Source organism: Scyliorhinus canicula, chromosome 11 (genome assembly GCF_902713615.1).
Source record: "Scyliorhinus canicula chromosome 11, sScyCan1.1, whole genome shotgun sequence".
Lineage (NCBI taxonomy): Eukaryota > Metazoa > Chordata > Chondrichthyes > Carcharhiniformes > Scyliorhinidae > Scyliorhinus > Scyliorhinus canicula.
Window position 1 is genome coordinate 139,184,047 of NC_052156.1, and position 19,485 is coordinate 139,203,531.

The following is a 19,485-nucleotide window of genomic DNA, read 5'->3' on the forward strand; positions in this document are numbered from 1 at the left end:
CAAAAAGGCAACCTCCCCTCCCTGGGAGAGTTCACCGGAAAGTATACACTCTTATCCAAATGTAACTTAGATCAGAGAAGGAGCTAAAACTCCTAAATAGCTTTGTTCTCTTGTCCATGGTCGAGATTAGGTCTGTGATTAAAAAAGCAGATCATCTGCATACAAGGACACCCTATGCTCTTTCCATCCCTGCTTTATCCACCTCTACTCAGTGGCAGATCTCAACACTATGGCCAGTGGTTTGATTGGCAAACAGAGGCAGAGACAATGGACAACCCTGCCTAGTCCCCCTATTCAGCTGAAAGTAACCCAAGCTCAAATAATTTTTGCCAACACTGGCGATGGAGTCCGATACAACACACAAATCCAAGATATATACGTTGGCCCGAAACAAAACCTCCCTTGAATCTCAAATAGATACCCCCACTCGACCCTAACACTTTTTCTGCATCTACTGAAATAATCACTACAGGTGCTGGAGAGGGGGACAGTACGATATTTAATAATTGAAGTATATTGGCCGACAGGTGCTGATCCTTGACAAAACCTGTCTGTTCTTCCAAAATCATCCCTCGAGGGCAGGGCTCCAACTGTATTGCCAACACTTTAGTAATCAGCATTCAACAAGATAGGCTGATACGACCCATTCTGTAGGGCCCTTATCCTTCTTCAAAATCAGGGAAATAAAGGCTTGCTCCAGTGTAACTGACAAAACCTCCAGTGTCATGGAAAAGTTAAAATTATCTAATATCAGTGGGATCAGCTGCCCCGCAAATTTCTTATAGAGTTCGATGGGAAACCCATCCAGACCCGGAGGTTTGCCTGACTGCATTGAACCAATTCACTTCATAATCTCCTCAGCACCCAACAGGGATTCCAACTCCTCCCTCCTTTCCATCTCCACCACCAGAAAGGACATCCCTTCCAAAATCTGCATCAGGGTCATCTCTCCTCTAGGGGCTCTGATCTGTAAAGACATTGATTAAAAAGCTTCAATGGGATGGAAACCGACCTGTCACCCGAGTCCTTTATCTGCACAATCTCCCAGGGGGCAGTCTGCCGTCTCAGTTGGTGTGCTGGCCTGCTCTCAGTGCTCATAACATGTCCCCTCGAGCGTCACAGCTGGCTCACCGTCTTGCCCTTTGAGAGTAGCTCGAATTGCATCTGCAATTGCTCGCCAACAACTCCAGCGTAGGGGCAAGCGAGTTCTGGCGGTCCACCTCTAGGATGGAATCCACCAGCCTCTGCCACTTCTCTCACCCTGTTTTGTCCTTTTGTGACTTACAGGAAATATCTCCCCCCTAATGACCAAATTAAGGGTCACCCACGACATAGGTAAGCTGGACTCACTTTTGTTAAACGCAACATACTCCCCCAATGGCGGAGGATGTACGCTCACAAAAACCTATATCTGCCAACATGACCTATTCAATCTCCCCAGCGGGCATCGAGAAGGACGCAGCTTCAACACCAAATCCACAAAATGTGGGACATGATCTGAGATAATTGCAGAGTACCTGGCCTCTTCACCCCAGGAAGGAGAGACCTACCCACCACAAAAACAAATCAATCCAAGAGTACATCTGATGGACATAAGGGAAAAAAAAGAGTAGTCCTTCTCACTCGGATGCAAAAACTACCATGGGTCAGCACCACCCCCTCCCACCTGCTCAATAAAAGACAATACTGCTTTTGCCACCCCGATTGAATCAGAGACTGAAGGCCTAGATTGGTCCAATCGAGGGTCTGAAAGACAATTTAAGGGCCCCCCTCCAATTAGCATTCGAGTCCAAGTCAGGAATAGAAGTCAGTAGCTTGCTAATAAAAGCTGTATCATCCCAATTTGGAGCATACACATTAAGTAGGACCAGAGATTCCCACCAAAGACCCACTAACAATCACCCGGTGGGGTCTGCCATAACATTAGCAGCCGAAAATAAACCCTTTTATTAATCAGAACTGCAGCCCCCGGGCCCTACAATGTATAATCAACACATTGCAGTGACAATATCCTACTCTCTTCTACTTCAAATGGGTTTGATAAATTATGCTGGTTCCTGTGTATCTAGGATTGTGAATTGTTGGAAATAAACAATGTAAACAATGTATTTTTCAATCAGACAAGAAATACAATAAGTTTGTTTGGTTTTATTCAGCCCCATAAACAAATTTCATTTTTATGTCTTAATGTTGTCAGAGCCCCCCTCAACCTCAATTGCACTTTTATTATACCCTGATCCACAAATGTATATAGAAGGTACCATAAGACTTGTTAACTGGAATCTAAGCTATAACACTGCAATAGGCAATTGCTTAACAGACTTTATTATAAATGTACATTTCCAATAACTCTAATTAAGTATGCACGCTCATGATTAGCCAGAGGAAATAGTGCTCTAGAATTTCTGCCTCTGTCTTCACTAGCTGGCAATGTTCTGCCCATAAACTTGAATAGACTTTTAGCATTAAGCTTTGTTGTCAGGAAAATTACAATGTTATCTTGGGAGCAGGCAAGAACAACATGCATTGCTACTTTACCAATCGATTCCAAAAATTGTAGGCTCAGTAGCAGTAGCAAATTAAATATCCAAATATATTACTAACAGTTCGAACATAGCATTACGCTCATCGAGTCATTACATTACTCAGTGGGATGGGGAGTAGCTAGATGGGTCAAGTAGTGGGAGTGCTCAATAACTCATTAGGAAACATTATCATTAGCATCCCCCTGCTTTTGTGACATGTAAAATTAGACCAGAGGTACAACCCCTCTGTGGCTGAAAATCAACTAAGGTTCAACTAGGAAAAACACAAACCACTTTAGACATCTTAAAATTTTGGAATTCAGTTTTATTAAGCTCACTTACTGACATCCATAATGGTACAGACCAAGTTCAAAAAAGCAGTAGTAATGATCACCAATATCTGAGTCAGTAGTTTTTTTTGTCTTGTCAAACTCCTTACATTTTCAGAAATAACAGAAGGTGGTCCCACATTTAAATTCCGCCAATTATTTTTGTATCAAGTATGATCAAGCTTGTGAATCTAGCTGCTACTTCTATCAGAAAATGTTTAATGAAATAAGACCTGGTTGACAAAAGTTGTTCACCAGCAAGGCACAAGTATTTGGACTAATTGTAAGTAATCCTTAATCAATTGTTGGTTATCCAAGTCCCAATCACCTTTTGCATGAAGTGCAAAGAGGAAAATTTATTCCAGAAAACCAACTTGGATAATCTAAAAAGCAATATACATACATTTGTTGGCCAAATATACAAGAATTAATGTTTTAGTAACTTTATAAATGCCTTTTTGTTACATCATTTAATCTCAGTAAAGGTTGTAAAGTTTTTTCATACTTATATCTGTAGGTCAATTAAACAAAAATAAACTTTACATAAATTCATCTGTATAGTTAGTACATATAACCAATACTCTTGGCCCATGTCACTCAAATGCACAAAATAGCCCCAAGAATTAATTTTCTTTCGGTCCTTGATCTTATTCTGCAATATTCTTTAGGACCGCTACAACAATTTTAACAGTATAAAATTATATTGGTAGTGATTGTAATCCTGTAACACAAAAATGCATGTATTTCAGACCTACTTTCAGTAAGAGTTAAATGTGTTGGTCAAATGTATGCACATCAACAAGAAACTGGTTTGCACGGAAACAGTTCCAAAACGAGATAAGCACCTACAAACAATTCACTAAATGCAAACTTTCACAGGTATCTTAGGGATACATTTTTATCACCACAATATGGGACTACATAAAGAGCAGGTTCAAAACAAAAACACAGTCAACATTTAAAATTTATCTCCAAATAATATCAGTAAGAAAAAAAGCTAAGGATTTAAATTCTATTACTGTAAATGCAGTTGTCAGAAATAGTCCAGGAGGTGATATCCTGGACAGTTGAAAGCATCTGAAGTAGATTTCAACAAACTTGACCGAAACCATATGCAGTCAGAACACAGCTTTAAAAAAATTCCAAATCTCCTTCTGTAGCAATGTCACTCAAAATGTACCTTAATTTCTGGTATGAACCAGAGATTTTTAATCGTTACTGTAAATCTCTACATTACAAAAGAAAGGTTATTCTCTTCCTTTCTTACGTTGAGTAGACTTTTGTGATGAAACATATACTGGAGCTCAAATACTCAGTTTTTCAACACCGCCTGAGCCCACTGCAATTATATTCAGTGATACGTCTGATCACACTGCTTTCCCACCTCTCCCTGCAAATGCTCATGGATACTTTCAAAAGAATACATATACAAATGTTAACTCCTATTTACAAACAAAAATTCATTTTATTTCAGCTTAAAACGTATAAAACTTTGGCACTACCTTTAAGGCAATGCACAACAAAGACTGTTAGTACTCTATCTGCTGTAATAAGCAGCGAGTTGATTGATAAAACCCTTCCGAAATGGAGCCGTGCATAGCGGTGTACTTCAATCAGTGTGAGAAAATAAGGTGATCACGATAAACCCATTAGCTTCTATTGATTCTACATTCTGCTAAGCAAAGTATCTTATACATTTAAAAAGGCATGCAGAATTACAAAGGTGGATAGAGAAATGTGTTGTGTAATCAGCCATTTCTTAGATAAGCTAAGGGTCCATCTTTCTTCCTCTGAAAGGAAGAGTGAAGGCCATAGAAAAAAAAAGAAAATGTTTTACAATAAACATAGCTACAGTTACAGGAATACATACAAAATTAAACTCAATGTAGACTACCCTAATTACTTAAAAAATTTACAAGACAAACATAAATAAAGCTGTTACAACTGGCAAATTGTACAGTACTGGTCCATTCAGTATATCTTCCCTTATATTCAGAAGTAGGTTCAAGTCGACTGAATAGCTATTTTCAATCTGCAAAAAAGATAAGGCATTTTATTTTTATCTCCTCTATTTAGAACAATTCAAAAGCCTGGAGGCATTTTTACTGGAACTACCGATTTTACTGAAAGTTGTACATTGCAAAGATTGCACTTCAATAACTATTATTTTTAAAGACTGCATTTCTGATTGATTTAATAAGCCGGTAATTCACAAAAGTCTTTAAATATCAAATATGCATTTTATAATAACCCATAACTTATATTAAAATTCCTGTGGTTTAAGTTTACAGTGCATTTTATAAATCTCATCAGAAAACAACAACAGTGTTGGTATATGACAATACCATTGAATAATGAGACTGCATCCTATGTTTAGCCAAGGTGTTCTGTGTTGTATAAAATGGAGCATCTTATTTATATATGGGAAAAAACACACATGCTTTCAGTTTTATAAAAAATCTAGAAATTTAAGCAAGTGCCAGGCTCATTAGTAACTGTATGGTTCAAAAGTGAAGGCAAATGAGTAAACAAATTATAAAACAGTAATTCTAATAATAATCTTTATTGGTGTCACAAGTAGGCTTACATTAACACTGCAATGAAGTTACTGTGAAAATCCCCTTGTTCTGTACACTGAAGGAGAATTCCGAATGTCCAATTCACCCAACAAGCACGTTTTTCAGGATTGTGGGAAGAAACCGGAACACCCGGAGGAAGCCAACACAGACACGGGGACTCAGCACATACACTCAAGTGGGGAATCAAAGCCGGGTCCCTGGTGCTGTGAAGCAACAGTGCTAACCATTGTGCTACCGTGCCATCCAGGAATACCAGTTAAAAGTCTCAAGACTGTATCAGGGAAAATTGAGAAGCTGAAGAGTGAATTAAAAATAAAAGGATGCGCCATGTCTGATTTTGGCACAACAAAAATATAAGGAGGAAGAGGAGCAACGATTGCAATATATTTACAGTTTAGGAGCAAAATGCAGAAGCAGACTGGCAACGGTCAAATAAAAACAAAAGAGACTTAGTTGTCAGTATGAAGAAGCAAAAGCCAAGCCTCGAAGCCATTAGGCCCACCATGACTTTGACAAGATCTTTGATAAGAGTTTCCAATTAGGCCTACTCCACTGCTTTCTTTGCAAAACCCTATTTATTTTCCATTTCCCTTTATTTACATATTCAATTTCCTTTTGAAAGTTATGCTTCCATTACCCCTCCAGGTAGAGGGGTGGTCCAGATTATAACAGCGTGCTGCATAATGCTCGTTTTTTTTACGTTATGCATGCTGCTTCAGCCAATCACTTTAAATCTGTGTCCTCTGGTTACTGACCAAAGAACCATGCACTTATGCCTTCAGATTTATCTGTTCATGAACCCCATTTAAAATTGTATCAATTAATTTATATTGGCTCTCTTCATTCTACCAAAATGTATCACTTCACATTTCTTCAGATTAAACTTCATTTGCCATTTCCTCAGTCCATGAACTCCTGAAGCCTGTTACTCTCCTCTTTGTTTACTACATTTCCTTTCCAAGTTTTGAGTCATCTGAAAACTTTAAATTCACACCCTGTAACCCCAAGTTATTAATATATTTCAAAAAGAGCTTTAATACATTTCAAAGAGCTGCGATCCTAATTAACCCCTACAACCCTTGGTTTTGACAGAAGAAGCTGAAGGTCACCCCAGGGTAGAGAGTAGTTCTCGAGTGCTGGACAAAGTTTGGCTTTATGGATTTGAGAGCTGCTGATGGGAAAAGTGTGGACACAAGAGGGAATCTAGGCTATTTGGTGGCAGTTTTAGCAGTGGGTTAAATGTGAGATTATATTTGAACTGAGAGATAGTGACAAAAATAGCAAATTATGCATAGGGCCAAAGTATAAGAGATGGTGATCAGACTCAAAACTGAGAAAAGCTGGATCTGTGAAGAACTGAAAATATGTTTTCATCATCTCATTTGTGCCTTTTAGGGGAGCAAAGATGCTGGCAATACAATACTTCAAAAAAGAGGGCAGGCAAGTGAACAAGAGGGGGCAGATGAGAGAAGGCAAGAGAGAGAGAGAACTAAGCTAAGCTCAGTGAATCAAACCACACCTGAGCCCTCAAATGCTGCACAGGAATTGTTTTGGAGGAGTGGGAATGAATAGTACAAGTGCGTTAAAAAGATAACGCAAACTTTAAAGGGCTGAAGTAAGACAGTTGCCGTGAACTGACAGAAAATAGGGTAGAGAATGTGATTGAGTTGAGTATGTCTTTAAATTAACATGCAAACTAAAGTACTTTCTTCCTGAAAGCAGAGAACATCTTTTGTGAAAAACAATTTTCCTGATGAAATGACTGAATAACTTCACAAATGAACTATTGCATTCATCGTTTGACAGATGGTATATGTTGTTAACACAATGAACCTGTTAAAAATTTGACCAGGCACTTTATATCAAGGCTACTTACTGTAATGAGTTTGGAGAAAAACAAAGGCAACTTACCAATCCCTTTGACAGCTTTAAAACAGACCACAGTCCTTTAAGTTATTCTTTATAATGACATCAGTGACTGCATCAAACACAAACTGCACATTTTTGGTGTCTGTGGCACATGTGAAGTGAGTGTAGATTTCCTTAGTGTCTTTTCGTTTGTTCAGATCCTCAAATTGACATTGTATATATGCTGCAGCCTCTTCATATGTGTTTGATCCTGCATGACGTAAAAGCCAAAGTTTAAATATGAAATTTAGACTTTGCTCGTTTGACTATAACAATGAATTTCCAGTCCGAGAACCTTCAGAATATTTACCTGCACTATGCACACAACCTTTTCTTGAAATTGCAAAATGACTACCAGAGGATATAACAATTTGAAAGTTTTATCATACAGCAACAGAAAGATCCACATTGTGTTGATGTGGTAGAATAGATTCCTAGCCTTTCATAAAGCAATTCCTGTAATACAACTTCGAAATTCAAGTCAAGTATCAAGTAGTAATTTGGAGAGTTCTGCAGTTTAAAAAACATAGTATTACCACACACTGATGGGTCCATGCTTCCTGAAGATGGTGCTCATCCTAGGAGAACCACAAGGCAAAACACAGCAGTGGAGCCCTACACCCACAATTTTCCACAATATCTGTTTCATGGATTACATTAGAGGCGTAGACTCTTTCCTGGTTTCAATTTTGGAACAATTATGGTTCAGTAAAGTAAGTGGACAATAATCACATAGAAACTAGTCATGATAACTCCATTACGATCAGAGTCAGCGTCACAGAAAGAGGTCCTTCGGCCATCGTATCTACACCAACCATAAAACACCTATCCATTCTATTCCCATTTTCTAGCCTTGTATGCTACGGTATTTCAAGTGCTCATCTCAATGCTTCATAAATGTTGTGAGGGTTCCTGCCTCTACCACTCTTCTGGTTGTGCAATCCAGGTTCTCACCAGCCTCTGGGTGAAAATGTTTTCCCTCAAACCCCTGTAAATCTTCTGCCCATACCTTAAAATCTACACCTCCTGGTTACTGACTCCTCTACCAAAGGGAAAGTTTTTTTACTGTCCATCCTATTTATATCCCTCATAATTTTGTACACGTCAATCAGGTCCCCCTTCAGCGCTCATGGAAAACAACCCCAGCCTATTTTCATAGCGGAAACGCTCTAGCTCAGCCAACATCTTGGTGAATCGCCTCTGCACTCTTTTCTAGTACAATCACATCCTACAGTGTGGCGACCAGAACTGCACACAGTACACTAGCTGTGGCCTAACAAGCATTTTATACAGCTCTATCATATCCTCCCAGCTCTGATATTCTATGCCTTGACTAACATAGCCACGTATCCCATATACCTTCTTAACCATCTTATCTACCTGTCCTGCTGCGTTTAGGGATATTTGGATATGCACCTCAAGCTCCTCTGTACTTCCTAGCATACTACCGCCCATTGTGCATTCGCTTGCCTTATTAGTCCTTCCAAAATGCATCACATCACATTTATTAACCTAGTTGACTGAAGATTATTTATTTATTTTCCTCTCCCATGGCTTTGCCCCCTACTTTTATTTTGTACTCTATTTTCTGACCAATATACCACCTTTCCTAAACTTTCTTCACTGAAGATTAAAAGCTTTAATGTGACTATTTGCTACCATATATTCATTGACCCATTTTGCAAACTGGAGTAGGTTAGGTTAAAAAGTGAATTAAAAAGAAAGAATTATCACCCAATTAGCTAGGTAAACCTTACAATGCATGAAACAGCACTAAGACCACAAGGGCTGCTGCCAAGATACAAGGCCAGCTGCCTCCATAAGGCTTCAATATCAAGGTTATAAAATTGATCCGTGTCACTTGTAGGGTTATTTTAACATCTTGTTCAAATGTAATTTAAAACTTGCAATTTTTTCAGGCAAAAATGAAAATACTACCAGTACTATATCTTTACCTGCATATTCAGGATAGCATATGGTAAGGGGGCTTCTCTTAATCTTTTCTTCAAAGAGATCCTTCTTATTCAAGAATAGAATGATAGATGTGTCTGTAAACCACTTGTTGTTACAGATGCTGTCGAAAAGTTTCATGCTCTCATGCATTCGGTTCTGTAGAATTACACAATTATTCTAAGTACAATACTTCAAACACAAACAGTCTATTCAACTGGCAAATAACCGAGACTCAATTCAATGTAACACTGAGGAGGCACTGCATTTTCAGAGATGCTGTTTTTGGATAAGACTCTGTTGCACAGGTGGACTTGCAAGATAACGTCACGCTTTTCAAACAGTACAAAGTTTTCCCAATGACCCATTAATATTCCCCTCTCAACCATCACCAGCAACATTAATTCAACTGGTCACCCACCATTTGCTGTAGGTGGGATTTTGTCCTATGTACAATATAATGTTGTGCTTATCCAATAACTGGGACTATACTTCAAAGGGAAATTTACTAAGTGAAGCAATCTGTAACATCTTGAAAAGTGCTATGACCATAAGAATTAATTCTTCCTTCACAGCGAGGAAATTAAATTTGAATGACTTGGTAATTAAAATGGAGCAGGGATCTGGAAAATTGCAAACATTTAAGTCTGCAACTGTACCAAAGTAGGTTGAGATGCTTCAGCACCATTTCCCCAAGTTCACCATCAAATAAATGAAATGGATCAACTGAGTTTCCAACTAAGTTGAAACACATCAGTGAGGCCAAATAAAAATAGAAAATGCTGGAAATAGCCATGTCTGATGACATTTGTGGACAGTGAAACAACAGTTACAATTAATGTCTGTGACCATTCATCAGAGCTTCCAGGCTTGAAACATTAACTCTCACCACAGATGCTGCTTGATCTATTAAATATTTTCAGCTGTGTTTTCATTTCAGATTCCCAGCACCTGCAGCATTTTACTTTTGTATTAACAAGTCCAAATTAGAATAAAATATAACTATGAACAAAATTGCTACTATTATAGTTTACAAAATTTAACATCCACCTTATGTATGGTGGAGATTTAACCATAAAGACCTACACAATGCAACTGTTCACCAGTCCTGCTGGAAAGTGCTAAGAAACAAAATGTTATGCATTAAACCATATGTCTACAGAATATTATGCTAAAATAACAGTATTCTGATGACATTGTAAGTGCACATTATGTACAACATTGGGTACTGACAAATCATAGAATCACCAGTTCAGAAGGAGGCTATTCAGCCCATCAAGTCTGCACTGGCCTTTGGAAAGAGCATCCTACCTAAGCCCACACCTCCACCCTATCCCCATAACCACACCTAACCTTTTTGGACACTATGAACAATTTTAGCATGGCTAGTCCACCTAACCTGCACGTCTTTGGACTGTGGGAGGAAACCGGAACACCTGGAGGAAACCCATGCAGACACGGGGTGAACATGCAGACTCCGCACAGACAGTGATCCATGCCGGGATCGAATCTGGGACCCTGGAGCTGTGAAGCAACAGTGCTAACCACTGTGCTACCGTGTCACCCTAAGAAAGACTTTTAAGTTTTGGGATGTGCTGCAGAGAAAGAGCCATGAAACTGTTTGCTAGAGTCCAGCGACAGACATGAAAACAGACCAAAAATTTGGACAATTCAGAAGTGAAACGGTGTCTCAAAGGGTATAAAACATAGTAAACGGTAAATTTATAATAAAATAGTAACGGTAGGACATAGCTACAAGGTTTAATTCAGTAAAAGGCAGTTCAAGTACTGATGTCAGGGCACCTTTCACACAGTGACTAATATAAGCAACAAATTTCCAGGTAGTGGATGCAAATATCCTAGAAGTACTTAAGAAAGAGACATTGTGACATGGAAACTATAGGTGAAAGAAGAGCAGAAAGGAGGGTAAGAAATAAAATAATTTGTATTTATATTATGGTTCATCATATCAGGATATTCCAAAAACCAAGTTTGAAGAGCAATCACTGTTCAAATGCAACAGACCATTTGGGAACAGCTAGATCCCACAAGCTGAAAGCGAATTCCAACATGGTCCAATTTTGTAATGAGTATCCTATAGTTCTTCTGTACTGGAGATTTACCCAACGACCTTTTGACTTGGAGTTAATCTGATACTAAGGAGGAAATGAAATCTGGAATGAAACACCTTTGGAAAGCAGTTAAGAAAAGGAAAATGAAAGAAAAAATACAGACTGAAAGATCTATCCCGGTTTTGCAAATAGAAAGGAATTTAATGCCAGCTTTTGTGAAATGAATATACTATGGTTGTCATTGCGTGCTACACTGTCAAAGAAAGCTTTATGATTGATATAGCGAAGTAAGATGTTTTCAGTCGGTCACGGATCAGTATGTCCACAAAATATTATGCCCGTAATAGAGTTGAATACAAAATCAACAGCATTATTTAATGGCAGTTCACATATTCATTTAAGATCCTGTACATTTATCTTGCACTCAAAACACTTCAAACCAGATTTAAAACTGAAAAGTTTCTGTACAGTAATGTGAGCATAGACTTTAGAACTATTTGTTTTAAACTCATCTCAAATCTTGAACATACCTCTTCAAAAATGCTAAATATTTGGTGAAACCAGTTAGGAAAAGGGAAAGTGTTAACAGAGGCGGCATGGTGGCACGGTGGTTAGCACTGCTGCCTCACAGCGCCAGAGAACGGTTTCAATTCCTGCCTCGGATGATGTCTGTGTGAAGTCTGCACATTCTCCCAGTGTTTGTGTGGGCTTCCTTCAGGTGCTCCAGTTTCCTCCCACAGTCCAAAGACGTGCAGGCCAGGTGGATTGGCCACGATAAAATTGCCCTAGTGTCCAGGGATGTACAGGTTAGGTGGGTACAGGGATAGGGCAGGAGAGTGGGCCTGGGTGGGGTGTTCTTTCAGAACTGTTTTCATAGGAGGCCATTTGGCTCATCAGAACTGATGAGCCAAATGGCCTCCTTCTGCACTATACAAATTCTATGAACGTTTCCAAATGTTACGAGTCATCCTGCTGCCTGCCTTCTGTTAATGACATTTTGAGCTGACTGCTAGGGGTGCACAACAGCATATTACGTAGTCTTGCAATGTTCCACTCATCTCCTCCTCCCTGATTCACCAACTGGGAGCACTAATAACTACCTCTTCCAACTCCATCTACAACAAGATCAGCACTCTGTAGTGCAGGGAAGGAGGAGTTATCCCAAGGTGTGATCTGCTTATGGTTATATCCAGCTCCCTTTAACAATGAACAGAGCATGGAACAGCTACCTGCGAATTAATTAACATTGAAAAGGCATGGAACATTTGGGTGTACACAACATCCTATTCATTATTTCCTTAAATATGTATCTTGGTAAATCTGATCAGTCCACTTACCATTTCCTCATCCTCTGCAAGAACAAGGTCATAATCACTGAGTGCCACACAAAATATAATGGCAGTTACTCCTTCAAAGCAGTGGATCCATTTTTTCCGCTCAGACCTCTGGCCACCCACATCGAACATTCTAAGAGAAAACAATATTTTTGTGTTTTATCATTTCCTGAAACCACCTTTTCTCAATAGTCTTTCCAAACTATGAAGGCAGGTATTGGGCGCAATTCTCCGCGGACCGTTTCCCATTTCCGGCGGGAAAAAGCGGTGTGCATGACTCCGGCGTCCGGGCCTTCTTGTAAGCTGGCAACCTCCGTTCCCGGAAGGGCCAGCAGCTGACTGACGCGATACGCGTCAGTTTCACCAGCTGCGGAAGTGGTGAGACCCGGTGTTTTTTGGAGGAGGAGGGGAGAGACAGACCCGGCATTTGGGGGGGGGGGGGGGGGGGGGGGGGTTGGGGGGCAGCGGCGTGCAGAGAGGGGGGGCGACGGATGCCCGGGGCCAACGCACCGTCGCCCCCCCCCTCTGTACGCCGCTGCCCCCTACCCCAACCCCCCCCCCTCACCACCCCTACCTCCCTCTCCACCCCTACCTCCCTCCCCACCCCTACCTCCCTCCCCACCACTCCTACCCCCCTCCAACGCCGCCCCCATCGCTCGCAACGCCGCACCCCCCCCCCCTCAACGCCGGGTCCCCCCCTCAACGCCGGTAACCCCCCCCCCCCAACGCCGGTACCCACACCCCCCCCTCTCCTCCTCCCCCCCTTCCTTCCTCCCCCCCCTTCCTTCCTCCGTTAGTGTGGGGGGGGGGGTGCGGCGTTAGTGGGGGGGTGCGGCGTTGGAGGGGGGTAGGGGTGGTGAAGGGGGTAGGGGTGGTGAGGGAGGGGTTGGGGTAGGGGCAGCGGCGTGCAGAGGAGGGGGGCGACTGATGCCCGGGGCCAACGCACCGTCGCCCCCCCCCTGCACGCAGCTGCCCCTACCCCCTCCCCTCACCACCCCTACCCCCTTCACCACCCCTACCCCCCTCCAACGCCGCACCCCCCACAACGCCGCACCCCCCCACCCCCCACCCCCTCTAACGCCGCACCCCCCCCCCCCCCACTAACGGAGGAAGGAAGGGGGGAGGAGGAAGGAGGGGGGGGGGGAGGAGGAAGGAGGGGGGGAGGAGGAGGAAGGAAGGGGGGGGGAGGAGGAGGAGAGAGGAGGGGGACGGGGTGTGGGTACCGGCGTTGAGAGGGGAGGGGTTGCGGCGTTGAGGGTGGGGGGTTGCGGCGTTGTGAGAGATGGGGGGCGGCGGCGTTGAGAGAGATGGGGGGCGGCGTTGGAGGGGGGTAGGGGCGGCGTTGGAGGGGGGTAGGGGTGGTGGGGAGGGGGGTAGGGGTGGTGGGGAGGGGGTAGGGAGGGGGGTAGGGTGGTGGGGAGGGGGGTAGGGAGGGGGGTAGGGTGGGTGGGGAGGGGGTAGGGGTGGTGGGGAGGGGGGTAGGGGTGGTGGGGAGGGGGGTAGGGTGGTGGGGAGGGGGTAGGGGTGGTGGGGAGGGGGGTAGGGGTGGTGGGGAGGGGGGGTAGGGGTGGTGGGGAGGGGGGTAGGGGTGGTGGGGAGGGGGGTAGGGGGGGTGGGAGGGGGGTAGGGGTGGTGGGGAGGGGGTGGGAGGGGTGGTGGGGAGGGGGGGAGGGGGGGTGGGGAGGGGGGGTAGGGGTGGTGGGGAGGGGGGTAGGGGTGGTGGGAGGGGGGTAGGGGTGGTGGGGAGGGGGGTAGGGGTGGTGGGGAGGGGGGTAGGGGTGGTGGGGAGGGGTGGTAGGGGTGGTGGGGAGGTGGGGTAGGGGTGGTGGGGAGGGGGGTAGGGGTGGTGGGAGGTGGGTAGGGGTGGAGGGGGGAGGGGGGTATGGGTTGTGAGGGGGGGCTGGTTGGGGTAGGGGGCAGCGGGTACAGAGGGGGGGGGGGCGATGGTGCGTTGGCCCAGGGCATCCGTAGCCCCCCTCTCTGCACGCCGCTGCCCCCAAACCCCCCCCCCCCCGATGCCGCAAACCCCCCGGATGCCGCAACCCACCCCCCGATGCCGCAACCCTCCCCCCGATGCCGCAACCCCCCCCCACCCCTCGCACCCCCGATTTGCCGCAACCCCCCCGGATGCCGCAACCCCCCCCGGATTGCCGCAACCCACCCCCCGATGCCGCAACCCACCCCCCGCATGCCGCAACCCCCCCCCCCCGATGCCGCAACCACCCCCCCGATGCCGCAAACCCCCCCCCCCCCCGATGCCGCAACCCCCCGGATGCCACAACCCCCCCCCCCCCGATGCCGCAACCCACCCCCACCCCGATGCCGCAACCCCTTCCCCCCCCATGCCGCAACCCCCCCCCGATGCCGCAACCCACCCCCACCCCGATGCCGCAACCCCTCCCCCCCCCGATTGCCGCAACCCCCCCCGATGCCGCAACCCCCCCCGATGCCGCAACCCCCCCCGATGCCGCAACCCCCCCCCCCGATGCTGCAACCCCCCCCCCCCCGATGCCGCAACCCCCCCCCCCGATGCCGCAACCCCCCCCCCCCCCCCCCGACACTGAACGGCGTCAACCATCATCAATGGTTGACGCCGTTTTAAAGCAACTGTGATTTTCGCCGACGTGACCCGTGGCCACGTCGGCGGGACTTCGGCCCATCGGGGCCGGAGATTTGTGGCCACTAAAAAAAAAATGAAATCCCGCCGGCGCCAGCTGTTTTCAGAGGCTGCCGGCGGGATTTGCACAACGCCGGTTTTTGGCCGGTGGGAGATTTAAAAACCCTGCGGGAGCGGAAATAACGCCGCTGCCCGCCGATTCTCCGACCCTGCGTGGGGTCGGAGAATCCCGCCCATTATTTGTAAAAACACAAGCAGACTTTCCAGGTAAATGAAGTACACTAGCAGTATGTTCACCTGTAACTTCCATCTATCCAGCTACCAAATTGAACTGCACCACTTGAATACAATACAGACAAGTCTAATATCAACCCTTGTTAAGGACTGTTCAAGAGATTATTCAGGGAAGAAATCTTCAAAACTGAACATCTATTAACCAAAGCTGTGCCAACGAGGCTGAACTGCCAAACCAGTAATATTTAAGAAGGTAATGTGAAGGCAGCTGATTAGTAGGATGTCTCAAGATAAGTTAATTTAAGTGGATCCTGTTTTTCTCTTTCAAAGTTGCTTTCATATTTTCTCCACTTTAACAAACCCTACTGCTTTAGGTTAGGTACAGAAAATATATGACATTTCAGTCAGTTGAAAGGAAGTGTTGCATTTCAAACAATTTGTGCACTGCATGTCTTTCAGGAGTAATTAAAAAGGACAACTTTCTAACCCCAAGACATAGTCATTGCACCATTCAAATCCCTTTCCTCGTCTCTCTCCTCCATTTTATTTTTATATTCATTTTTATGTTCTTACACAATTGTATTTCATATCACGTTCATCCTCTTTATATCATTCAAGTCTTCTAGTGGCAAGTTTATTCCAGCAAAACCAGTAACAAAAAAGCATTTTCAAGTATATTCTGCATTAAAAGCAAAAAATACACGAGTCAAAATGTTACCTGTTTTCCAAAGTTACATGGCTCTGCAATATTGATTTCAAGAAATCAGTGAATTTTATAAGAAATGGTACTATTTATGTAAGAGCTTTCCAGGCAAACACCAAATACGAGTCTACTCTTAATTAAAATCATTTCATTTAAATTAATCTTTTCTAAATACAGAAACACACTAAGGGTTCAGTTGGCCAACTATTAACTATTCAATTTAATTTTTAATGATTTAGCTACTTGAATTATTAGTAGACTTCACCTGCTGTTTACTCAATTTGAAGTTTTAGTGTATCACTAAAGCAAAATGGTCAGCGATGTAGCTAAATAAATTTTAAGATTTGCAGTACTTACTTAAAATGAAGATCTTTAAAAGTGAAATGGGTCTCCACAATGCCTGTTGTTTTAACTCTGGTCCTTAGAACATCTTGTTGAGTTGGAATGTAACTTGGTTGTGCTACTCTGTCCAAGTCATTCAGATAACTGAGAATATAAATGAGAAATAATGACACACCAAGTATTATAATAATTTTCAAATCTTTTTAATTAAAACTCAAATTTCCACAGTCCTTTGAAAATTTTAGCAAAACCAATGGTCACTTTAAATAGAAAACTCAATGCTGTGAAACATTTCCTGCTCTCCCCTCCCAAACATCTGTCTGCTTGCTTGGGTGCTGTTCCAAGTTACCCGCTGGTGCTTTGCCTCATGTGCATAATTTAAATGCCCACCTTGACAGTGAATTATTATTCAATTAGGTAGCAGAGTTGAGTCTCATGCAGTCATCATCATCCAGTAACCATTTAACACGACTTCCATAGTGGTTACTAAATATCACTTACAAGATATCATCTGTTAGATTTCCCATCATCAGAATTACTGAGGCCTAATCTGCAGCACCGTCACCTTTTTAAGTAAATTCAAGCGGCAACTCTCACTTGTGCCTTTTTATGTTGAAATGTTTAGTTGATAGTTCCCAAAGAAAATGCCTCCATCAGACACCAAAAACCCAAATATAAACTTGCTGGATTTGCTAGCAAGAAAGCCTGTTTTAAGTAAATGTGATATATTTATAATGGGACTGCCTAACCTACAAGATAATATATTAAAGTCAAGAGTTCCATGGGCAAATCGGGATGTTAAAATAACTTGCATTTATATTGTAAAGCATCCCAAGTATTTCAGAGGCAAAAACAAGAATGAATGCCAAGCCAAAGGGTTATTAAGAGGAATATTAAGAGGAATGACCAAAAGCTTGATCAAGGTTTCAAGGAACAATTATGGGTAAATCACTACACACCGTGGGACGGTTAATCAATGCCAGACTGATTCAGTTGTAACCATAAGGTAGCATTTTAAAAAAACTATTAAAATAGCTTTAGACACCTGCAGCAATTTCCATGTCCATATCTTCTGCAATGATGAACACCACTCCACATAATACTTACTATGCAGAAGAGTCATTCAGCTGATATTCTCTGGACCTATTAAAGCAGGCCTGAACACCACTATCCTTCCAGAGTCTCTTAATTACTCCAGCAAGCTCCACAGTCATGAACCCTTCTTCTGCTGCACCAGCTAATACAAACAACTGACGAGCATCGTCCTAAGGAAAAACATTATAGTTGTGTAAATTAAATATGATTTCAAACATGTTCCTTAATGAGTTGACTACATCCCTCTCTCTTTCAAATGTTCCCATTTAATTTTCTGTTTTCCCCTCCCAGAATAATGCAAGGGATAAATTACATACCCTGCATGACATCATTCTTTAAAAAAGGAACATTTCCCATATCTTGCATAATAAACTAAAGGAGGAGATGAAATGGCTTCTTTAAAAAGTCAACCAACTTGACAATTTTGTGTTTCCTTTACTGTCCCCTAAATCACTGATAGATTTTATATTAGAATGAAATCCTTTGGTTATGCGTTTCATTTCCAGATTATGTTCTCTAATCTTTTCACTATACTGCCCTTAGTCTTATACCTTAAAAACTCTCCAGGAGCAAGATTTTGATTTATCAGAAGTTAACAGGAAGTCTATTCTCCCTCGCGTACATTCCTCGTCTGCATGTGCAAAACACTGGTTGCTACAATTTAAAATCTTATATCACATCTATCTGTCCAAAGTTAAGATTTATCGAAATTTTGATCCAGCCTATGATAAATGCCATACTGCTGCCAGTCTCTCTAACTTATACATACTGGTCATGTCCTGAATTGGCTTTGTTTTGAACAAAACGTTTTGCATCACTCTCGTAGTAACATTGAACCTTCTCGGAATATAGTACTCATTGGAGTGGAACCAAATCCCTTTTACATTCAGACTGATGCATGCAACTTTTCAATATTATTGGCTAGACGCATTATTCTACTAAATTTGAAGCAGTCTGTCCCACTTTCTTTTACTAATTGGATACGTGATCGTATGCAGAATCTCAAACATGAGAAAATAAAGTGCACTATAAGGGCCCCTAATGATCGAGAAAATAAAGTGCACTAAGGGCCCCTACTGATTAATTTTATGTAGATTCGTAAACTTTCCTTGGTTATTTCGAGCAACTGTAGCTCTCTTTCACGTAAATGACTCTTAACAGGTTGCATATCATAAATCTGTCCTCTGATTGTTGATGATTTTATTTATTTTGGGGGTACGGAGTGTTTTTTAAAATCTCTTTTCCTTTTTACTTTCCTTTTTATTCTTCCTTCTCCTACTCTTTTCCTTTCTCTTCCAAATGTAAATTTACTAAATTGCTGTGCAGTAAGCCATTTTTGTACTGTTATTCATTATGATTAAAATGTAATAAATAGAAAAATAGAAAAACAAGTCAACCAACCATGCAATGTTGAGTTTCAAGCCATCTCATTTAGTAAACCATAGGGAACTGTTCTACATGCAATCCTGCAGAAATTACTGAAGCCAAACACTCATATCAATCCAGAGATAATAACTGGGTCGAATGTTTGCCCAAGGCATACCAATGGATGGTTTTATAGACTAGGTCATATGTTATATTTTAGTGAGAGTTGCAACAGTTGTGAACTAAATGGTGATAATGCTAACCAATCTCTTTCTCTGAAATAATGCACTATTATATTGTTGTAGTTCCTGGCGCTGCAGCCGTGTCTCAAGTGAATGGATTTTTAAACCACTAGAAGCACCAAAGCAGGTATTCCTTGCTTCCCTCCTTAAAACGATTTGGCAAGTTGATTTGAATGTCAGGATGGATTTA

The 19,485-nt window shown here is 42.7% G+C and overlaps 1 protein-coding gene across 1 annotated transcript in view; it reads right to left on the reverse strand.

Annotated features, from left to right (window-relative positions):
• Positions 1-2,829: 2,829 nt before the first annotated feature.
• The window catches only part of LOC119973419 (guanine nucleotide-binding protein G(i) subunit alpha-1), a 63,386-nt gene continuing 46,730 nt past the window's right edge, over positions 2,830-19,485 (reverse strand). Inside the window, exons 4-9 of the mRNA XM_038811503.1 lie at positions 17,701-17,858; positions 16,609-16,737; positions 12,701-12,830; positions 9,297-9,450; positions 7,345-7,552; positions 2,830-4,886 (exon numbers count right to left, since the gene is read on the reverse strand). Of these exons, the coding sequence (XP_038667431.1) occupies positions 7,362-7,552; positions 9,297-9,450; positions 12,701-12,830; positions 16,609-16,737; positions 17,701-17,858 (762 nt within the window). The 3' untranslated portion in view covers positions 2,830-4,886; positions 7,345-7,361. The remainder of the gene's footprint in view (positions 4,887-7,344; positions 7,553-9,296; positions 9,451-12,700; positions 12,831-16,608; positions 16,738-17,700; positions 17,859-19,485) is intronic.